Source organism: the organism of the source record quoted next, unplaced genomic scaffold, assembly GCF_019419815.1.
Source record: "Pyrus x bretschneideri cultivar Hongxiangsu unplaced genomic scaffold, Pyrus_bretschneideri_v1 Contig42, whole genome shotgun sequence".
Taxonomy (NCBI): Eukaryota; Viridiplantae; Streptophyta; class Magnoliopsida; order Rosales; family Rosaceae; genus Pyrus; species Pyrus x bretschneideri.
Window position 1 is genome coordinate 4,444,836 of NW_025999746.1, and position 17,970 is coordinate 4,462,805.

Genomic DNA, 17,970 nt, shown 5'->3' on the forward strand with positions numbered 1-17,970 from the left:
TTGTGTCCAAATTCTATTGGGCTTTAATTCATCTCAGCAGCCCATTCAATGGGTCCTTTTATTTAGCCCATATGTGCAAGCCACGTGAGGTGGCTAGGGTTTTAGTGAGGCAGCAGCTGCTGCCATTTGTTTTGAGAGAAGCAAAAATTAGAAAAGGTGCCGCAGCCCCACTTAGAAGAGAAGAAGAAAGTGCTCTTCTTTTTGGTTAGCAATCATTCATCAAAGTATTAGTTGTTGTAATAGCTTTGAGCTTTGTATAGAGAAGAAATTGATCATTATATTTCTTTACTTATTTGTTTCTTTGTTCAGTGAGAGTCATTGGGTGTGTTGGGGTTTGGGTTGTGAGGGTGACAACACTTTGTAAACTCCCATTTGGTTGATAGTGGATTATCGACTGAGCTCTTACTATTCCGAGGACATAGTTCAGTTACACTGACTGTTGAGAAACTTTATTAAAATCTGAGTGTCTTTTATATTTTGTTCTTGCATTTCATTTGATATATTATCTGCGGGTTAACTTGAGTTGGTTCCAATTGGTTTGGTGCTATCCTGGCACAATAGTGTTCTTAGAAAAAAAATTCAAGTTCAAACTTTGAAGACTTTTTCTTTCATGAATGCAATAATGCAATGCGGGTTCATCGGGCCATTTGGCACTTGGTGTATCCAATAAATGTTTCCCACCCCTATTCAGCAAGCAACATAATTTAGTGTTTTAAGAAAATCAGAAAAACGATGAACTTTTTATTTGCAAATTCTTTTTTTTTTTTAATAAAAATATTACTATTTTAAAATGTCAATAATAATTTTCAAAATATTAAAGATAACTTAAAATTTTCCAATCCCTTCCTACTTTGTAACAAGACTTTCATGCAGTGAAATATCATTTAGTACGGTACTTCAACTTAGACAGATAGTTATGTTACAAAATACAACGTATCATACTAAATATTAATTTGAAACACCAACACGGTAATACTTTTATTGTGATAAGTTTCCCCTTTCATAACTATTTCTGTTTCATAATTATCTGTGAGTTGAAAGTTGGAATTGGATCTGACGTAGAAGGTTGAAACATCGGCCCAGAAAATGAGTCTCTTGTTTCATAATTATTTGTGTGAAAGGAATGAGTTTCTTTTGTTTCATAATTATTTGTGTGAAAGGGTCCGGAAGAGGAAATAAGATTCTCTTTCTTTTTTTTTTTTTTTTTTGTCTATTTTTTTTCTTTTTTTTTTATTTAAATGGTTAATTCACGTTAACATCTTATATTAATTTTTTATATTTAAACAAGTCACTGTTGATATCTTATATTAATTTTTTATTAAAAAAAAAAGACAAAATAAAGAATATTAGAAGAGAAGATAGAAAAGAATGGAAAGAGGAAGAGAGAGACATGCACAAACAACTCACGTCCAATCAATACTAAAGTAAATTAGGCGGTGGATTATTATCGACCAAGTAGCGTACAAAGAGCTGAATAAACGTCATACATTACACACTAATGAAATGATCACTAAGTGGAGATCTTATACACTACAGATGAAGGAACACAGGGGCATCAAAGTCATCTACTTTAGAAGTTGTACATGGAAAACAAGTAAGGTGAAAGGCCGAAAGTGTAAGAAAAGAAAGCAAAGGTTGAAGAACTTCCAATCAGTGCACTCATCCACACCAGTCAGCTTGGGAAATTTATTTTTTCAGGGAAATTAGATTGCTTTCTCTGCCTCTTTCAATAGGCCTCCTGCTCCCCCTAGCCATTAACCAAACCAAGGATTAATTAGAATAATTAATCGTAAACATCAATCTTAAAAGGTGTAAAAGTAGAAAAGAAAAGGCCCATTTGAGAATCAAAATAAGAATTCGATTTTTCGCACTCCATATTTTTTTACGAGCTTTTAAATTGAATAAATCAAAGGAGAATCTTTGGAAAATGAAATATTATCAAAGCTTGAAATTAAGAACCACTCACAGTCTTGGGGTTCATGAACTGCACAAACTTGTTCTTTGCTTTGCCAGTGGGGGATGTATTGCTGGATTGGGGATGGTTATATTGGGGATGGTTATTAAATCCTCCATACTTTCTGACTTGATCTCTCACATATCTCTCATACAAGAAAGCTGCCCCCTTGAACTGTGGCAGAACCAACCATGCCACAAACACAAGTTTCACATTGTACCAAATTGGTAACCTACAAATATTCCACCACCAACAAACTTAATCACAAACTAACAAACTTAAATTATGATAAACTTAAAACAAAAGCCCGTTTGATAACCATTTCAGTTTTCAAAGAAAGTGAAAACCAAAATTGAAAATTGAAAACGAAAAAATTGAAAATTAAACGAAATTGATAAGTTTCTTAATTTGTTCTTACCACTCGAGGGCTGGTTGGAGCAACATCTCCACGAGAGTGAGGAAAGAGTAAATAATCCAATAGGCAAGCCACTGCTCATCATCTAGTTTGGACGTGCTCTCTATGGCTACCACTGATGCATATCTACACTCAAATCATATAAACATACATGCCCATTGCAACAAAAACCAAAAATTAATACTTCTTCTTCATCTACTTATTGGGTTTCATCAAATTAATCAAAAGAAATAAACTTTGAGAGAGAGAGAGAGAGATGCTTACAAAGGGTAAAGCAACATCAGCACTGGCCTGCATAAATTGTCAAGAAACTTTTGGGTCAGATAACTGATCAACCCAGAAAGACAAAAATAACACAAATTGGAAAGAAAATCGAACCAAAAATTAAATGTTAAAAAAGCAAGAAAATGAAGTTTTACCCAGCAACTGTGTGAACTTGGGTAAGAAAGGTCCAAGCTTTTCCCATTTTTTTCTTTTGGGGGCGGGGCGGGGGTCCAACAAAAACAACAAGAACTTGAAAACTGAAGCAAAAAACTCGGATGGATAAATCGGGTTGGTTGCAAAAAAAGAGTAGACAGTACGAAGGGTTTTAAGTTCAGAATTTCCGAGCTAGATTGAAGAGAGTTGGTGCTGCATTTATAGGATGGCAAGAAGAGGACACGTGGCAGGAGAAGAACAAGTATCGGATTTTGCCTTAAGCGTGTCAAGGTGGATTAACACCCCCCCGTCCAGCGGTGCGGTCAGGTTAGTCAGGTGCGTGAGTGGCTGGAGGCCCTTGGGCTCTGCCATTACCTCAAACGACACAACGGCTTTGTGCTTTGCTACAGACACAAGCCACGTATTGGTTTTTGTGGGTTTTCTGTAGTTTAATCGAGGTCGGTCACACGTGCCGGAGGATGAGCACCCAAATATGTAGTGTTAAAAGGACATATTTTCTATTTTTTTTTATTGCAGGTCCGATTGAGACAGATCATTCAAGGTGGGGTCATGATTTATTGTGTTGTGATGTCGGTAGTAAATAAAGAATCTCTTCCCGAGGGTTATTTCTTTTGGAATACGATTTTCTACCTTTTTATTCTCTTCTCTCACATATTATTTTTTATTTTATTATCTTTATATAAAAAATTAATATGAGATGTTGACATAGTTTAACCGTGATTATTCAAATAGTAGGAAGGAAATGTAATGGTAGAGAGATTAGAGCATCCCCAGTAAGGGGCTTTATATGGAGCTGAAAAAGTGATGGATATATCCCATTTTAGAGTTCTGAAAATCTTTAGGGCTTTATAAAAAATATCTCCTAATGAGGAGCTATATCTTTCGGGCTCTATATGGGATTATATATATTTATTTATGTTCTAATTTGATTAAGTGATGATTTTTTTTTTTTTTTGTGAACCATTCAAGCTAAAATGTTTAAATTGTGATAAAGTTAGATTTCATCACTTATGAATCGTTCGTTGAATTAGATTCCTTTATCTCAATCTCATTCGTTCAAAAAAAACAAACTCATACTTCGCTCTTTGAAATAATTTGATTTTCACATATAACACAACAATTTACCTAGCACCAATTGGTAAATTAGTATCATACAATTTTGAAAAAAATTATTTGAAAATTTCACCCTTTAATGCCTATGAACGTTAAATCAATTTGAAATTTTAATTCTTATAGAATTTAAAACAATCATTAATTAGCCAAATTGCAAGAAAAATAAGTAAGAAAAAAGAATTTAAAAAATAATAAAATGAGAGTATAAGTGTATTTGCAAGTGGAGAAAGAATGATAAAATTTTGCTCACATAGGTTGTTACTTTTTTTGTAGGACCCACTGTTTTTTCGGGTTAGATGTAACCCGATTTTCTGCTACCCAATAAATGAAGTTACTAGCCTCAGTGGTGGATCTAATCTCATTTTCTGGTTTATTGGGGATGAAATCTCTCACTAAGGCTAGAAATGTGGTAGCCTTATGGAGGATAAAGCTTCCATTGGGGGTGCTCTAAAAACTATAAATATATATATATATATATATATATTAAATTAAATATTAAATATTGGTGACCATTGGATCGGCTTAAATATACATATCATTCAATTTCTTAAGTGTTATACATCCAAAATAAATAAATTTAAATTTACTTAATAAATAAATAAATATATATATATATATACACCATTGAACTTGATGGGATACGAATTCTACGAAACTAATTTCAACGATCTAATTGTCAAACTTGTTTGCATATGCTTCGAGATCGCATCAGCCAAAAATCGCAAAAAAACAAACATTCAGAGATCAAGTAACGGGACAAAACTTTTCGACGGTTATCAACGAAAAATCACGATTTAACGGTTATTTTAACTTCGATTTTGATGATTGTTTACAACTACACTCCTTGAGCCTATATGAATACAATGAATGAACTCGATCTTCAATTTAAAATATTTACACTAGTGGATACCACAAAATCTTATGTTATACTTAATGAAAGTATAAATAAACTCTAAGTGTTAGTGAATCTATCGTTTTGATGGGATACGCATTCTACGAAACTAATTTCAACAGTTCATCCATCAAACTTGTTTGAATATGCTTCAAGATGGCATACGCCAACAATCGCAAAAAACAAACATTCAAAGATCAAGTAACGTAACAAAATTTTTTGACAGTTATCAACGAAAAATCATAATTTAACGGTTATTTTAACTCCGATTTTGATGATTTTTTTACAGCTACACTCCTTGACCCTATATGAATACAATGAATGAATTCAATCTTCAATTTAAAATATTTACATTAGTAGATACCACAAAATCTTATGTTATACTTAATGAAAATATTAATAAACTCTTAAGTGTTAGTGAATCAATCTTTTTGATGGAATACACATTCTACGAAACTAATTTCAATGATCTCACCGTCAAACTTGTTTGTATATGCTTCAAGATCGCATACGCCAAAATCCGCAAAAAACAAACATTCAGAGATCAAGTAATGAGACAAAACATTTTGACGGTTATCAATGAAAAATCACGATTTAACAGTTATTTTAACTCTGATTTTGATGATTTTTTACAGTTACACTCATTGACCCTATATGAATACAATGAATGAATTTGATCTTCAATTTAAAATATTTACACTAGTGGATATCACAAAATCTTATGTTATACTTAATGAAAGTGAATAAACTTTTAAGTGTTAGTGAATCTATTGTTTTGATGGGATACGCATTGTACGAAACTAGCTTCAATAATCTAACTATCAAACATGTTTGTATATACTTCAAGATCGCATACACCAAAAATTGCGAAATGCAAACATTTAGAGATTAAGTAACAGGACAAAACTTTTCGACGGTTATCAACGAAAAATCATAATTTAATGGTTATTTTAACTCTGATTTTGATAATTTTTTACAGCTACACTCTTTGACCCTATATGAATACAATGAATGAACGATCTTCAATTTAAAATATTTACACTAGTGGATACCACAAAATCTTATATTATACTTAATGGAAGTATAAATAAACTCTAAGTGTTAGTGAATATATTGTTTTGATGGGATACGCATTCTATGAAACTAATTTCAACGTCAAACTTGTTTGTATATGCTTCAAGATCGCATACACCAAAAATCGCAAAAAACAAACATTTAGAGATCAAATAACGGGACAAAACTTTTCGACGGTTATGAATAAAAAATCATGATTTAACGATTATTTTAACTCCGAGTAGTGTATGGATGTTTGTAATAGACTAGTAGTGTATCCTTGTACATTTAATAGTTTGCAATAGACTAGTAGTGTATAGATGTTTGTTTATTAGGCTCTTAATTTCAAGTGTAGATGTAATACTTAAACAACATGTGTATTAATGTTTTGAAGTAATATTTATGTGGCAATGTGTGGTATGTGCAAATTTAAGAAAAAATAAATATTTTTCTTAACGGGTTGGGTCACTTCACCTGTTCGATAAAATGACCCGACCTGTTAAGGACCCGTTAAGATAACGGGTGTGACACAACACGACCCGTTAAGATAACGGTGTTACACGAAAACGACAAACATAACTTGTTTTCCAGGCCTAATTTCTTCTGACTATATATCTGGTTATATATACTTATTTATATAGTAAATTAATTAAGAAATGATTTTATTTTATTTTTTAAGTTTTTCTTAAGTTAAGTTTTAGATGTTCTATCTTAATTTTTTTTATGAACCTTTCAGCCTAAAAAGTTCAAATTGTGACAAAGTTAGATTTCATTACTTATATATCGTTTGTTAGATTATATTCTTTTATCTCAAACTCATTCTTTAAAAGAAACAAACCCTCACTTCGTCCCCTGAAATAATTTGATTTTCATGTATAACACAATAATTTACCTAGCACCAATTGGTAAATTAGTACCATACAATTTAAAAAAAAAAAAAATTTGAAAATCTCACCCACGTTAAATCAATTTGAAAATTTAATTCTTATGAAATTTAAAATAGTTATTAATTAGCCAAATTGCAAGAAATTCTTTTTTTTTTTTTTTTTTTTTTTTTTTTTTTTTTTTTTTTTGTGGAGCGGGGTCAAGGATAATTTCATTACCAGCAAAGCAAGATTACATGAAAGGAAGCCCAAAATCAAAAGCAAGCATAGGAGAAAAGTAAAGACCTTCTAAACAAACAGAAGTTTGGGCCAAAACAGAAATTGGAACCCATAATAAGAAAAAACAAAAGGCAAAGAACTTTTTTAATCTTCCTACAACGTCACTACGGAACCGATGAACCAAAGAAGAGACTGAAGCCTCGACGGGAGATCCGTAAAAGATGGTATTGTAGCATCCAACCGGAACTAGCAACATGCGTCATCTTCAAGCGATCAAACGATGAGTCAAACATGACTCTCAAAAAGCTCGACCCACCACCGCAGACGTGAAATCCACAAATGTGAGAAGAACTAAGAGAGGCACCAGCAGCAAACGAAAACAAGAAGACACCAAAAGCAATAAGCCCAAAAGTAAAAACATCCGGAAAAACCTTAATCCCCAACAAATAGAAACAGTCTCACGCCCTTTGTCTCCGGCTAGCAACCACCAAAATAGCCACCATGAAGGATCCAAAACTATAGTGGGTCTACAAAGACCAAGGCATAGCAAAATCAACCAAAAAGTGGCAAGCATACCCAAAGCAAAAATCAAATCTTAAAGTATAAAAATTGAAATTCCAGATTAGGTCCAAAACTTTAATATCTAATTTTTGGGTAAGGGAGAAGGAAAATGGTGGGGAAAAACATGGTTGAAATGGACTGATGTGCAAGTTGGTAATGGAAATATAGAAGGGGTGAGGTTGAGGAAAAGGGGCTGTAAGATGGGGACTACGGTATGAAAAGAACACAGAAAGTAATAAGAAAAATTCCAAGCCTCCGACTCTCAAAACGGCAATCGGATGGGGAAACTGAAGAAACGGGAGGGATGGTGAGAAATTGCAACTGTTAAAATTCTCTCACAAAATGAGAGAGAGACCCTTACATGCAGAGGGAAGATCTCTCACAGAGGAGAGAAATGGAAGGTCCAAACTTTATACTTAGTGATTAAGACTTCAAGCTACTTAGGGTCAATGATTAAGACTTTAATGATTAAAGCCCATCATTAAAGCCCCACAAGAACACTTTAATGATTAAGACTTCAAGCTACTTAGGGTCAATGAAGTCTAAACTTTATACTTAGTGCAAGTTCATTCGTTTGGAAAGTGCAACAGCAGTGGCAGGAGTAAAACAGTTGAATGTTCTTTATTATTCACTCTAAACATTATTTTTCTTTGTCTTACTTATTCATTGAACAATGGCGATTACTAATCACATATGTTCTCTTTTTTGTTCCTTGTAATTGTGTTTAAGTGTAAACTTTGCAAATTTTTTCTTTGAAAATAAAACTCTATGTTTTACGCCAATAATTTACTTTCAAATGCAAAGTAAAGCATAGCATTACAACCTTGTACAATATTAAAACAATATAATTCTCAGTAGACTACAACCTAGCAATGTTTTGTGCTTTATGCGGCTGCCTAGGTGGCGTCTAGGTGCTAGGCGATGGTTAGCCTTTTCGAGTAGGCCAAAATCGGAGAGAAAATCAGCAAACAATTAGGCAGAGCTAAGGCAGATGTTAGGCCATCTCCAACCGAAGGGTCCAAAGGGTCCGAGGGCCGAAAAACGCTCGAAAACCGTATCCAACCGAGGGTTAGACCAGAGGGCTCGTGGGCCCCACGAAATCTGAAAGAGTCAAAGGGCCAATCGGTTGGCCCAATCAAGCCAACCCCGAGTTGGGCTAGAAATTTGAGCATTCCTATCGGATATAACCGACATGAATATATTATATTGGTGTCAGTTATATCCGATAGGAATGCTAAGTCAAAAATTTAAAAACAAAGGCTAGCTTACATCAGCTAGCCGTTATTTTTGGAATATTTTTTTTTTACAGTTTTATGTTTTTTATTTTTTTTTCCTGTAACTTCTATTTTTTTTTTCCTATAACTTCCTTGTTTCATATTTTTTAAAAAATTTATATTTTTTTCCTATAACTTCCTAAGTTAATATACAACATTAAATTAAATTAAGTAACATGAAACAACATTAAACAATATGAAACAACATTAAATAACATTAACCAAGTTGTAGTTTTTAAATTTAATTTGTAGTTTTAAATTTAAGTTGTGGTTTTTAAACATAAGTTGTAGCTTGAAAACATAAGTTGTAGTTTTTTAAATTCAAGTTGTTGTAGTTTTTAAATTTAAATAATAAATTATGTTTGACCTTTTGACCATCGATTAAAGATAGAAGTAAATATGGTTATGTACTGTTCATTAAAATATTAATATCTTAAAGGATTAGAGGGCTAAAATAAGACTAGTTTTAGTCATCTGACCAGCCTACGGTTGAAGATGGTCTTAGATTGCCGTTGGGCAGTGTAGGCGATCTTGTCGGAGCCTAGGTGGCTCAGGAGTCAAACCATCACCACCTAGAAGAAGGCAATGAGGCATGCGGCCGTCAAGGCCACACGATCCGCTGCCCGCCACCCATATAACCCATCCTTCACAACCCGTACCCACACACCCAACATCAAACGATGACTCGTAATTCACGCCTAGAATTAGACCTTAAATTTTGGAAACTGAATAAAAAAAGAAAAAAAGAAAAAACGAAGAGAAACTATGATTCACCTGCAAAAAGATTGGGAAGACGAAGAGAAAGGGAAAAAAAGAATGCTTTGGGTTTAGAATCAGCCATCAATATAGAAAGCTAAAAAAATTAATCTTTATAATAATAAAAGGGTTCCCGTAAATATTAATGATACCCATAAATGACTATAAATTAATTATTACTTTTTCTTTTTATTTGAGCCTCTTTTGATTTTGGCATAACTTTGCTTCATTATGTTTCACACTACGAGTTTTGTGAAAGACATGGGCCTGTATCTGTATGTTGTTACGCCCAACCGGTTTTGTGGTTCACATTCATGATAAAGAATGGTTATTGTTGTGCTAATGTTAGAATATAAGTATATATTTTTTTAAACACAAAGTATATTTTTTAAGTGTAAATATACACTTATTTACTTAAATTTGTTTAGTTTGTCTAAATTCCTGCCTAGGTCCCGCTTAAGCACCTAGGTGCAGGGCCGGCCCTGAGGGTAGCCCAAGTAGGCGCCCGCCTAAGGCTCCCACTTCAGAAGGACCTCCAAAAATATTTTATATCTTGTAATTAACATATAAATAAATAAAAAAGTAAGAAATATCATAATTCATTTGTTAGTGCAGTGGAAATGTTGGCTTCATTTTTCTTTGGGGTGGTTGAGTTCGAAACATGGAGGTGCCTTTCAATCACTAGATTTTTCTTGTTTTTCAAATTTACTGTCAATTCATCTGTCCAAATGCATATAAAGTTATAAAACTCAAGTCTCATTGCAATTTTTTTTTCTTTCAACTTCTCATTCTTTCCATTTCTATCGAATGTTTAAACTAACTTCTCATTCTCTCCATTTCTAGTGAATGTTTAAACCAACTACCATAAGGTCTTAAAGATTGTACTTTAAGGTAATTAAAATTTTTAATTTCTATTTTTCTTTTCAATAACTTTTTATTTAATGGATTATTTTAATATTCAATTTGTTAGTGTGATGTTGATTTTAGAAGAAGAAAAAATACACAAGAGAAACAATTGGCATTGAATTTATTATACTCATCAATCAAGTTTTATTGTTATTTACTCTCTTGATCATTAAGTTTTATTGTTCTTCACTCTCAATCTTAGACTCTTGACTACAAACATTTAGTATATTTGTGTGTAAAAACGTGAATCGTGTAATGTTTAAGTAATATTTGTATATTTATCTTCTTTTGATTTTAATTTCTAATGATATTTGATGTGAAAATAGAACTTTTTATGCATTTAGCGAATTCTTTGTTATACAAATCAATATACAAAGAACCGAAGATCAGAGAATTTTAGGGCCCCACTTCGAAGACTCGCCTAAGGCCCCCAAATTCTCAAGGCCGGCCCTACCTAGGCTAGGCCCCTGCTCGTCGCCCGAGTAGCGCCTAACGTCTTTTAAAACGATGCAACATAGAGCATCCAATGCACAACGCTAGGGCATCCAACATATGGCACAATTTTATATTACGGAGTATGCTACACAACGGTCCACCACTTGTGCTTTGTGAATGATATGTTGTTGTTATAAAGCTGAACTACATTTGTGCTTTTAGTTGCTGAAAAAAAAAATTGTGAAACAACATAATAAATTACATAAATAAATGTTAATTACATTTGAAATTTATTAATAATAAAATGCTATTACTTCATTGGCTAGATTATTGCCACTTCGATAAATTGCTTTTGCTTTTGTGAAGGCTTCTTGCCAAGATTTCAAATCTTTGTGTGCATTTTTTTACCTACTCGGCATAGATAGATTGGTTTGAAATATGCTTTGAATTTGCTCGACAGTTTGTGCATGCATCTTCTTCCCACATTTGCTCTATCATCATCTCATTACTCGTGACTGGCCCATTAGTAACATGCACCCAAGCCTCAAGCAAAGTAACGTCTTCCCTGATTGACCAATTTGTCTTCTTACTCTTTTTTTTTTTCTTTTTTTTTTTGTAACAAATGGATTTTGAAGGTGAAAAACAAATAAGGAGATTGTGATAAAATAAATATTGAGTTATGGTGTGGAGTATGAAGAAGATGGTTAGGTATTTATTTGGAAATTCCATTTATGTATGTACTCCCGGGAAACATATAATACTCTACTCTATTTCATATTTCAAAGATTGGGAGTAATTGAAAAAGCTAGACCAAGTACAGTCCGGTATCCCATGAAAACCTGAATTTGATGCTAATAATATAATAATTGTACTAATCCACGAAACACTCGGTTTCATTTCAGCATTTTTAAACCTCGAAATGCTCGGTTTCCATTTCGGTTGTAGGTGTAACCAACCCGCTGTTAAGGATATAGCAAAAAGAAATAATAGAAAAAGAGCTCCAGTATAAAGATCCTCATTAGTACGTAAACCAATTGTATAACATTACTGATAAACACCAGAATAAGCGATATTCACTGGGCCAAGAGCACCCCACGAGGAAAGGTTTCTACCGCTGGTGTACCATCGGATTAATCCGAGCCGTTGATTTCCTTTCTCTTTGGAAATCAGACATCCCATATTGTGCTACGTGGCAGAACCTTCAAATTTTCAATTTTTTTTACCATTGAAAACCCAAATGTCCATATAGTCAGACCGTTGAAAGTCCAACGGCTAAGGTGTGAGACAAAAAGAGCTGTTAAAGGAAGTGCATCTGTCTTCTCAGTGATGTCAGTGTTGACGTCGCCCATAGCGAACAGACTCAAGGCTTGGCATGAAATGGCTGCGCAATCTGATGGTCACATTAGAGCTCACTAGTTGTCCTTTACAAAATGGACTGTTGGACGGGGATTTTTGAGCTAAAGGGCAATTCCAAAGCCCTTGCCTGCCTTTTGAGTCATGGATGGACTGCTCTTAGAGCTCTCTTATATTTGAAAATTTTCAACCTTAATTGTTAATGAAAATTCAATAAAAGATCAAACCAAATATTTAGGAGCTGCTTGAAGAACAACAAAGTATTTCTATGTGAAATGATTCCTACTCCTTCGAGATATTTTGGACTTGGTTTCCACAAACTCAGAAATGGGGAACACAAATACTTCATCTACCCCTTTATGGCGGTCAAACAATCAACAAGCTCAACCAAACCTTTTTTTCAATGGAAAATGGTAAGGAGATTTTTTCAAAAGTAGAACTACGTCACCTTATATTTTTGGCGTAATTTTTTTGCTAACATTATAAAATATTGAACAAAAAACATAAGGTGACAGATGATCCATGGAGATGCCTATTTTAAGATATCCTCCTTAGCATTTCTGTTTCTTAAAAAAAAAAAAAAAAAAGCACTGATAAAATCCCCTATCAAACTCAAATACTCTTCATGACTATAGTTAGAGGCAGATTACCAACACCATCCTTTTAAAGCCTTATTATATAGAGGCATACCTTTTTCTAGCATATCATAATAGCAAGACCAAATTAAACAACATAATTAGTGGTAGAGTTACTTATTAATCCAAAATTACTATTGTCCAAATAATCTATTATTTGAAACTCCCTTGTAAATACGCACAAAAACACCACTCAAAACATTAGCGTGGAAGCCATTGGTGCAAACTACCCCATTTCTCCCCCACCCATTGAAGTGGTTGAGCTAAAAATACCGTAATCCTCCTCCATTTCAGGAAAATCTTCCCTTTTTTCCCATCAATCTTTTTTCCTAAATTGTATAACTAGATCTCCTATTCCTTCCAATAAGTGGTTACACCTAATACTAATCTTTGACAAGAAGTGCTAAAAGCTTCACCACCCTCTTTTATCAAACTTAAACTTCGTTGGCTTTATTTGATTCCAAAATATCTGAAAAAACAAATGAGCGCTTAGAGATTATTGTGGCATCAATGGCAGCAAGAACTAATAGTATCGCCACGCTAGGCCTTCCGGGGGACGTGTTGATGGCGGGGAAGAATGAGACGGCTACCAAATTAGGGTTTTATCCTTCCAGGCGTGTAGCAATGATCACGAGAAAAAATGGAAACTTTTCAGTGAGGGCCAGTGCCGGCAGAACTCCTAGAAGTGTGGAGACAATCAATGGGAAGATCAACGGTGTTCATGTGGGAGAGGCTACATTATTTGGAAACAAGAATAGTATAGAGTTGATTAATGATGATGGCGATTCACTTCCGCATTCCTCTTTGCATGGAAAGTTTGTGGAGGACAGGTTTGTTTATAGGCAGACCTTTGTTATTAGGTCTTATGAGATTGGACCTGACAAAACTGCCACCATGGAAACCCTAATGAACCTCCTCCAGGTCCAATTTTTTCAGTTTTGCTTCAAGGAAAAAAGTGTTTACTTATTATTCAAATAAGAGATTCTAATCATGAATTACTAGGATGTACACTTTCATTGAACTTAGTAACCTTTATATGGTTTATGGGTGCAGGAGACAGCTCTAAATCATGTGACAAGTTCCGGCCTTGCCGGAAATGGATTTGGGGCTACCCGTGAGATGAGCATCCGGAAGCTCATCTGGGTTGTCACACGGATCCACATTCAAGTACAGAGATACAACTCATGGTATGTGATGAATAATGATACAAATGATTCAAAAAATATGGTCTCTCCAGCATTACTCGTACGCATGTGTTATCGATATATGACATATAACTTTAGGCATAACTGAACTGCATGGTATGTGTACAAGTTCAAACATTTCACAAAGGGTGATGTGCAAAAATTGGTACGTGACAGGGGAGATGTGGTCGAAATCGATACTTGGGTGGATGCAGCGGGCAAAAACGGAATGCGAAGAGATTGGATTATCCGAGACTACCAGACTCAAGAAATTATTACCAGAGCTACAAGGTTTGCAATCTTCTGCTTACTGCATAATTTAACCAATGATATTAATGTTTAATTCCAAGTTTATCTTATAATTATCTGATCTCCTACATTAACTTCATGCAGCACTTGGGTGATCATGAACAGAGAGACAAGAAGGCTGTCCAAGATACCTGACCAAGTGAGGCAAGAGGTGTTACCATTCTACCTAAACAGATTTGCAATTGCTAAAGAGAAAAATGACAGCGAGAAAATCGACAAGCTCACCGATGATACTGCAGAGAGGATCACATCAGGTTTAGCAGTAAGTGTTGAAATATTAGGTCATCAAACTTTTGAATTTACTTTTCATTTCATACAATTTGGTTAGTGTAATAGTTTCTTCATATTAACTACTTCTTTGCCTACAATTATTCCAGCCAAGATGGAGTGACATGGATGCCAACCAACATGTTAATAATGTGAAATACATTGGATGGATTTTGGAGGTACTTCACTAAACCTTATGTTCATATCTAGAAAGTACCAAAACTTGCTTAGCCAGAGCCATACCAATTTTTATGTTGATTGTTATTCTGAGCCACATATTCAAATGAGAATCCACTTGAAAAATGATTTAGATGCACATCAAATCTCGCAAGAAAGTCCAGCAAGAGAACATTTTGAACCTTTATGTGGCTAGCTTAGCTATATCGGTACATAAAGACTGCTACTAACTTTTTTTTTTTGCTTTTTTTGTTTCACTGCTACTGACTTAATTAATTGGGGTTTTTTAATGAGCAGAGTGTGCCCATCAATGTATTGGGAGATTATGATCTCACAAGCATGACACTGGAGTATAGACGTGAATGTAGACAATCAAATTTGCTAGAGTCTCTAACAAGTACAACATCAAGTTTGGCTGATGACTCCAACTGCAAGAACAACTCCATCAATCGGAGACCAGACCTAGAATACACACACCTTCTCCGGATGCAGGCAGATAAGGCAGAGATAGTACGAGCACGAACGGAATGGAATACGAAACAAAAGGATAAACTGCATTGACCTCAAAATTTGCAGCAGTTTCAGTTTGTTAGCCTCACATCAATTTGTTTTCAAGCCTTTTTGGTTTCCCATCTGGGTTCCTTGATTTTTATCAATTTTTTGCTTTGGCGTGCTGTATTATTCACCAGGCTGTAACCATATTTTACAAGTGCACTACACCCGTGACAGTGCAGTGCTTAGAAGGTTTTATGGAACAAGAAAATACAAAACTACATAGTCCATATAGTTATTAGGGTAACATGTTTGTTTTTATGTTTATGAGAAGCCTTGACTTGAAGTGAGATCAATGGATAAGGCCCTAATTTTAAATCTGATTACTCAAGACTACCATGATTGTGGAGTACAAAACTAACTCAATGGTAAGCCCAAGTCTCCCATCTATTTTCCCTTTTCTTTAAAAAATGATTAGTTGGTGGCTTCACTATTTCAGTCTACCATTTTGGAGGCCGGAAAGACTCACAGAGGCATTTCAGTATCTCTCTGACTACCATTGTATGATTTACCAACGCCAGGAATCGAACTTAGAATGTGCTGTACAAAATATGGCATGGAATTCATCTCTAACCATATGCCATCCCGTGGTGGTTCAAATCTCCCATCTTATTCCCCTGAAAGGTTTGGGTTTCAAAGCCTAACGACCAGTTAAAACAAATGATTGCTTCTAGAGTGTAAACCAAATAAAACCTAATTATATGTATTCTTACTTATTTTGTTCTATGAAATGGGTTGAACATGTGTAACATGAGGATATTTCACTACAAGAAATGTGAGCAACAGTCACGAAGAATTGTCACAATTATTCAGTTGTGAGAAAGTATCAAGCAAGGGAGAAGGTTTTTAGCATTTGAGAGAGATTGTCACTATTATTGATTTCGTCCGTCACTAACCGTTTAACGAAAAATAAGAATGGTAACTATTGCATTATTTTTAAATATACATCAATAGAGTACCATCTGGCACAAGGGGAGAAAGGACCCACTTAGGGATGGACAAATACCTATTGGTTATGGGTAACCGCGGTTATCTGCCCATTTAAAGTAAACGGTTACGGTTATGGGTAACCGTTTAGATAAATAAACGGTTATGGGTATAAACACCAGCGAAATTTAAATGGACGGTTATGGGTATTATTCGCAGTTATAAATGGGTAACCGTTTACCCATTTATTATATATATATATAAAATTAACACAAACCATGTTCTCGATCCAATAATACTTAGCACCCAATAAATTAGCAAGAAATTCATCGGTCATTCTCTCAATAACACTGCTAGAGAAATAATGATTCTCATCATCAAGGAATTTGCCAAATTAATTTAAATTCTTTGTGGGTAACCGTGAAATTGACAGAAATGCTTTGATATAAATGTCTTCTAAACAATTTTTGTAACCCAATAATACTTAGAAAATATTATATTTACCTTCATTGGTAACAGTTAAAAATATCGTCCGTAAACTATTATTTCAATTATTGGAATGGTATAAGGATTTAAAAAATTAAAATACGGAAATGTATGATGAATGTACCTATAACGGTGTTTAATTGTCAAAAAAAAAAGAAAATTATATAACGGTGTTTAATTGTCAAAAAAAAGAAAATTATGATAATTTTTTTTTTTAATTTTCAAGTTGTTAAAAAACATGTAGACGGGTGAAAAAGGGGTAATGGTAAAAAAAAAAAGAAGATAAATAGGTTAAAAAGGGTAAATGGGTAAACAGGTATTAAACGGTTACGGTTAAATGGGTATGCAGTTATGGGTATGGTTAACTGTTTATAAACGGTTATGGGTACGGGTACAACCGTTTAGGCAATTACCCAACGGGTAAACGGTTATGCGGGTATGAGCATAAACGGTTATGCGTAAATAACCGCGGTTACCCGCCTGTCATAACCGTTGCCCATCCCTATACCCACTCAATTTTACACGGAAAAGGAAAATGGTGACTAGAATTAATTTCTTTAATTTTCTCGAACTCTGCCTAGAACTCATTATAGTCTTGAGGGAAAAAAAAAAGAAAGAGAAGATGCCCACAAACGAAGCATCCAACAACAAGAGATCTAGGCTCCACTGATTCGAAAGATTTTTCAGTGTGTCCAAAATACTGGATGACATATCACGTGTCACTATACAAGTAGTGAGATACTTATGTTAAAAAAATTAACAACTTGAAAAATAAAATTTTCCTCTACTTATATAATGACCCGTTGAGTAACAATTGTGATCCGAGCACAATAAAAAAAAATTTCAACCAATTGGGACCGTGGGTGATGAGCGGTTGAGTAAGCTTTGATATTTCTTTCATCCTTTTATTTTCAAAATTTTAATGAATTGAACAAGAATTATCATTTTATTCCATGGGATCGACAAAAAATTGGGTTGCATTTTTGGTTGACTCTTAAATGATGGTAATGCCAATGTTCTAAAAAACGGCTTAGGCGATGGGCAATGATGACCCGAGGCGTTTTCTTGCAAATTGGTTGGAAAAATCGGTTGGGCTCTAGGCGGCTAGGAGTTTTTTTTTTTTTTTTTTTTTCTTCTGTGAAATTAAAAAAAAAAAATCCTATATACATTACTATATTTC

At 34.2% G+C, this 17,970-nt stretch overlaps 2 protein-coding genes across 3 annotated transcripts; one reads left to right on the forward strand and one right to left on the reverse strand.

Moving 5' to 3' along the window:
* Window positions 1–1,420: 1,420 nt before the first annotated feature.
* On the reverse strand, window positions 1,421–2,994 carry LOC103949985 (HVA22-like protein e). Of its 2 annotated transcripts, none has more exons than XM_009361123.2 (5): window positions 2,789–2,994; window positions 2,634–2,660; window positions 2,373–2,495; window positions 1,967–2,186; window positions 1,421–1,738 (listed from the first exon to the last, which is right to left on the reverse strand). In XM_009361123.2, exons 1-5 carry the CDS (start codon window positions 2,833–2,835, stop codon window positions 1,727–1,729), a joined length of 429 nt encoding a protein of 142 aa, XP_009359398.2. In that variant the 5' UTR covers window positions 2,836–2,994; the 3' UTR covers window positions 1,421–1,726. The 2 variants fall into 2 exon arrangements, with proteins under 2 accessions (XP_009359398.2, XP_009359397.2); XM_009361122.2 differs by having other exon boundaries at window positions 1,421–1,747; window positions 2,789–2,991.
* Window positions 2,995–13,313: 10,319 nt separating this feature from the next.
* On the forward strand, window positions 13,314–15,700 carry LOC103949986 (palmitoyl-acyl carrier protein thioesterase, chloroplastic-like). The gene is made up of 6 exons (XM_009361126.3): window positions 13,314–13,809; window positions 13,942–14,075; window positions 14,250–14,363; window positions 14,466–14,643; window positions 14,759–14,827; window positions 15,123–15,700. Exons 1-6 carry the CDS (start codon window positions 13,399–13,401, stop codon window positions 15,384–15,386), a joined length of 1,170 nt encoding a protein of 389 aa, XP_009359401.3. The 5' UTR covers window positions 13,314–13,398; the 3' UTR covers window positions 15,387–15,700.
* The last annotated feature ends 2,270 nt before the right edge of the window (window positions 15,701–17,970 follow it).

Coding starts and splice junctions, on each gene's coding strand:
- LOC103949985 (XM_009361122.2), bottom strand. CDS start 2,835: ATGGGAAAAGCTTGGACCTTTCTTACCCAAGTTCACACAGTTGCTGG. Junction 2,661..2,788: donor CAAGTTCACACAGTTGCTGG/GTAAAACTTCAT, acceptor CAATTTATGCAG/GCCAGTGCTGATGTTGCTTT. Junction 1,748..1,966: donor AGTTCATGAACCCCAAGACT/GTGAGTGGTTCT, acceptor GTTAATGGCTAG/GGGGAGCAGGAGGCCTATTG.
- LOC103949986 (XM_009361126.3), top strand. CDS start 13,399: ATGGCAGCAAGAACTAATAGTATCGCCACGCTAGGCCTTCCGGGGGAC. Junction 13,810..13,941: donor CCCTAATGAACCTCCTCCAG/GTCCAATTTTTT, acceptor TTATGGGTGCAG/GAGACAGCTCTAAATCATGT. Junction 14,364..14,465: donor ATTATTACCAGAGCTACAAG/GTTTGCAATCTT, acceptor AACTTCATGCAG/CACTTGGGTGATCATGAACA.